General features: G+C 40.7%; 1 protein-coding gene across 1 annotated transcript; it reads left to right on the top strand.

The window, feature by feature from the left end:
• Positions 1–311: 311 nt before the first annotated feature.
• LOC119918820 (synaptosomal-associated protein 25-B-like) lies at positions 312–4,459 on the top strand (the record flags this gene model as incomplete). Its single annotated transcript, XM_038739504.1, has 2 exons — positions 312–637; positions 4,340–4,459. Coding segments are annotated over exons 1-2 (257 nt in total), but the record flags the coding sequence as incomplete, so codon positions are not given.
• Positions 4,460–5,061: the final 602 nt, after the last annotated feature.

The following is a 5,061-nucleotide window of genomic DNA, read 5'->3' as shown; positions in this document are numbered from 1 at the left end:
CTCTTTCACTCTCTCTCTGTCATCTATCACTGCTCCCACTGATGTGCAGTAGTGTTCAGTCAAAATGGGCAGAATTAGCATCCAAGGTGGGTTAAAATCAGGGGCAGCTGGACGTGGTTGAAGACACTCAAAGACGTTTTGCCTGTCATCCCAGAGGCTTCTTCAGTTCTCAATTAACATCTTCCTGCACAGATGCAGTTTTGGATGAAGCATGCTGCTACTGAGGCAGGTTATTGCCACTGCCACTCAGACGAAATACTTACTCAGGAAAGCAATATGTTGCTTTGGATGGAGGTAGGAAACAAAAGCTGCTGGAACTGTGTGTGAATCCTGGGGGGGGGAAAATCAGTGTCACTGTGCCAAGAGAAATACCCAGCGACTCTTAATGCTTGTTGCCTGCTTTGCCTTCTGCATCTAGCCAAAACATGTTGCCACTTGCACTGTAGCGTAGAGCGCCAACCCTCAAAAAACAAACCAGTCAGATTTATTTCACTACTCTCATGCCTTTGTCCTCACCAGAACAACTTGATCGTGTGGAAGAGGGCATGAACAAGGTGAACGCAGACCTGAAGGAGGCCGAGAAAGATTTAAAAGATATAGGACAATGCTGTGGTCTGATATGCCCATGTATTAAAAAGTAGGTACCGGCCAGGAGCCCTGAGCTCTTGCCTGTCCAGTGCTGGTGGTGGTGATGTCTGATGTCTCTCTTGTCACAGTCAATGTCTTTTTTTGTCTCTTCTCCTTTGTTTCTCCTCTCTGCTCCCCTCCCTTCCTTCCACCCACGACTTCTTCCTCCTCTCTTTTCTTCTCATGTGCTTTCGTTCTTTTGCTGGAAAAAAATGACAATGTGTTGGTAATCAGAACAACTGGAGCGCATCGAGGAGGGGATGGACCAAATCAATAAGGACATGAAGGATGCAGAAAAGAATTTGAACAATCTAGGACAGTTCTGTGGTCTATGTTCATGTCCCTGTAACAAGTAGGTGCTGCCTGTGTCGCCTGACTACATGTGTTTCAGTGCCTGCCTTCCTGCCTCTCTATCCATCTGCCTGCTTCTGGTGCATAGAGCATGGTGAACTGTGGTGTGACCAGTCAGGCCAATAGCCACAATGACATACTCTCTGAACAGGCACCAGCACTGCATGCACGTCTGGGTGTGTTTGCTTTTTAAGGTTGAGATCAAGTGAACAATTGCGTGCATGCATGAACAACACACACATCTGCACAACAGGTCCGCTCCCACTTTATCTGCTCTGCAGCCTCCGTGGCTGCTGTCCTCAAAAGCCCTTCATTCCACATCGGATGAGAGATTCTCTTCCAGCAGGTAGCAGCATCAGCAGGGATCTGGGCCACAGCACCCACCCCCCCCTAAAGCCCACCCAAGCCCCCACCCTAACATCCTGCAGCATGGTGCATCATGCTGTGTACAAAATCAAACCAAATAATAAATCAACTAGTTGCCTTAGTACCTCTACTAAATCACTAATTAGAATTATATCAGTTTTTCTGCCATTTCTGCCAACTATTTTTGTTGATGTTTCAAATGTTTTTACATGAATTAACTCAGTACATGGGGCTAATACACAAAAAAAAAAGTTTCTGATTTGAAATGACAATTTCCATACAAGACTGTATCATAGTCCCTGGGATTTGTGACATCCAAAGTTTTCACCTGATATATTTTCAGAAAAAGCTTGCTGCTGTACATGACATTAAACTACAGTATATTATACAACTGATACTTGCAACTAATCAATCTGACGGGCCTGTCAGATCAGAAGGAATAGTTTGACATTTTGGGAAATATGCTTATTCTTGCTGAGAATTCGATGATGAGATCTGAAGTCTGTACAGTAAATAGAGTACATGGCTGGAGCCAGCAGACAGTTAGTTGAGCTCAGCACAAAGACAGGTAACCGGGGGAAACAGCAAGCTTTTCATAAAATGTTAAAACCATTCCTTAAAATGTAATCTTTTGAGTCTTAGTTCTTTGCAATGATTGATTGATTTATCCTTGAATGTATGCTAGTTTCAATACATTTTTCCAACAGTACCTATGAACTGGTTTTATTGTAAGGAAGCCTTAGTACAGGTCAGGATGTTCTGTACATGTAACATGTTATCTCATCACTCTCTCAGTCAAGTCCAATCACTTTATAATCAAAGACATACAGTGAAACGAGCTGCTACAATGTCTAACTTACTCTTTAACACACCGACTTTGGCATATGACCCTCAGATTCCAAGTTGTACCAATAGGGAGCCTCTAATGGCCCCTGCTTCTCTTCCCTCAGGGCTGTCCTACATAATGAACTATCATATTAAGGATATTGGGTGCCATCATTTGAATGCTTTGATATAAAAGTGGATAGATACCCAATGCCAGTGATCTGTTCTCTGGCCCTCAACAGCCAAACTATGGCCACCGAGTCATGTCTGAGCATACTATACTCTGGGACCAACACATGTACTGTATACAGTTGTCTATCTCAGAGCTATAGAAAACACAAGCGGCTGACAAAATGTAACTAAATGGCTATATTGGACATTTTGAGTTGGGTTTGCAGCAAGATTTTTCTCGGATATTTTTCTCGGAATTAATTGAGTTAAGTGATGCCTTGATGATTTACCAAATGCAGTACATGTTATACACTACTGTACATCTACAGTCAGGTGTTAGTGTAAAAGTGTTTTTTGTCTTCTTTAGGAAAGGCTTAAGCAGAACCGGAAAAAAACACTTGATTTTCGGTGGTCAGTCTGACCTAGAATGAGATTTATAAAAAAAATATATTTTATGGCTTCACTGTGTATTACCATAATGTTTATATATACATTCTGGAGATTAAATACACCAGTAGACATTTTAACAACAGACGATTATTTTCTCCAAAACAGGGCTGAACAGGATCTTGACAGTAGCACATGTAACTAATCTATTTTATTTGCATCACAGCGGTTGTTTTGTTTTGGTGTTAATAGTCATTACGTGATTTTGAAATGAACTTCTTGTTTTCAATATGAAGGTATATTAAGAATTTGCTGCCTCCATTTGGTCCATTTTGGTCCCACTTCCATACGTGATTGTTTTGTGTGTTCAGATCTTGTCTATTCTATAGCTCTTTGGTCCTCCTTACCATGAACCACGTGGTATGTAATCCCGTGGTTATGTCATTTTCTGATCTCATTCTTTATATGGGAGCCCTGGGTCAAATAGCATAAGAAAAAATAATTCTTGCTTGTTGTTATAAACTGTCTGGGGCACCTGGTGGATGTGGTTTACCACCTCAAGACCACAACGTTGCATACAGTAGTTGTCTTTCATTGAAAAGTGAACAAATACAACTTTTATATAGCCTAAACTTTGTTCTTTGTATTGTCCTCAATGGTGACCTCCACTCATTAGGTGCTCCAAGCATAATAAAACAATGCTAAGAATTACATTTGACTATTTGACTGTATACAGTGTATATAATCCTACAGATTTATCCATCCAGATGAAATGAAGGGCTGATCACAACTCCTGTATCACTTAGTCTCACTTTCAAAATGATCACCATTCACTTTGGGGTTGTTGTTTTTTTTGGTTGGTTTTCCACAACAAATCTAATTGTTGAGATTTTTTTTAATAGATGCAGCATGTGTCTGATCCTGTTCCTCTTTACGTGTTTTCCCTTCCTATGTCAAACATTGTGTACTATGTTTCTTCCTTGCATGTCCTCTCAAACTGCATGTTTATATGTTTGTGTGTCTGTGTCTCCTCTGGTCTGGAGTCTGGTTATTATATTCTGTGTTTGTGCTCTTCTGTATGTGCTTGTGGGAGATAGTCCTGAGTCTTTAAAGGACCTTCATTACTTTCTAACACAAGCCACATGCAAGCTTTTTGTGCTCACATTCAATTGATCTGCACGTTAGATCAATTATTCACTAACAGATTGCAAATGCATGTATGTATGTTTATCATACGTGGCTGGCATGTTGCTTTTAGTAGGCTAATTGGCTTGACACTATATTACCCAATGCATTTTACACGTACAGCATCTTTATGTATGTGTTTTAACAGTGAATTGCTGGAAAGGGCGCACTTACATAGATATAAACATATACTCATTCACACTCCAGTGTGCACACACAGAAGTAGTGAAACACATACTGACCAGCATACACTCAAATGCACACCGACAGCACGCTTAGTCTTGATTACATTCATAAACAAGTAAACAAGTGCACACACATACATATACACATACAAACACATGGTCATGCACACAAACATAACATAACATAACATAAGCACACACTACAACAGTTACACTGGCTCTGACTTAAATGTGTGTGGTAGGATTAAGGGCGGGGGCCAGGCCTGGGGAGGGAACCAGGATGGAGTGGTGAACAGCCAGCCGGGGGCTCGAGTGGTGGACGAACGTGAACAGATGGCCATCAGTGGGGGCTTCATCCGCAGGTAAGTGTGTGTGTGTGTGTGTGTGTGTGTGTGAGAGTAGGTGTTGGTCTGGTTGTGCCCCTCTGTGTTGCTTGTTTCTGCATAATTGCTCGTGCATGGTGTGTGTTTGTGCACACATACTGTTTACATACTGTTTACATGCATAGTTTTTAAAAAAATATATAAGACATCTTAGAATAGGCTGCCCATTTTGACAATGAAATTTAATTTCAGTTTACTTTGATGTTTAGAGGCTTACAGATTGAAGGACTGTGCTGAAGAAGCAGACCCCACTCTCAGTCTGCAGCATAAGTAGTCAGGGTTAAATAAAGTAATATCTTCATTTCGTCTTTAGAAGAAAGAACGGCAAAATCGGAGCAACAAATTTGGACACAGATACAGTACCTGATGGATATGAGTTATTTTCCAACTTTTTTGATCCCTTAATTAAAAATAAGCTGTGACCCATTACTTTCTGAAGTCTGCATTGTGAGAGTTTTCACTCTCAATTTTGTCATTTGACTAAATGTTCGAAACTTGAAGAAGTAAAACTATACCCACAAAAAAAACAGCAATTAGAGGTAACGAATATTATTTCAAATCTGTGTAGCAGAGCTTTGTTT

Source organism: Micropterus salmoides, unplaced genomic scaffold, assembly GCF_014851395.1.
Source record: "Micropterus salmoides isolate LMB-PRFRI ecotype aquatic unplaced genomic scaffold, ASM1485139v1 Ms_hic_scaffold_2440, whole genome shotgun sequence".
Classification (NCBI taxonomy): domain Eukaryota; kingdom Metazoa; phylum Chordata; class Actinopteri; order Centrarchiformes; family Centrarchidae; genus Micropterus; species Micropterus salmoides.
The sequence above is the reverse complement of the archived record's forward strand: the minus strand, read 5'-3'. Positions and strand labels throughout refer to the sequence as shown.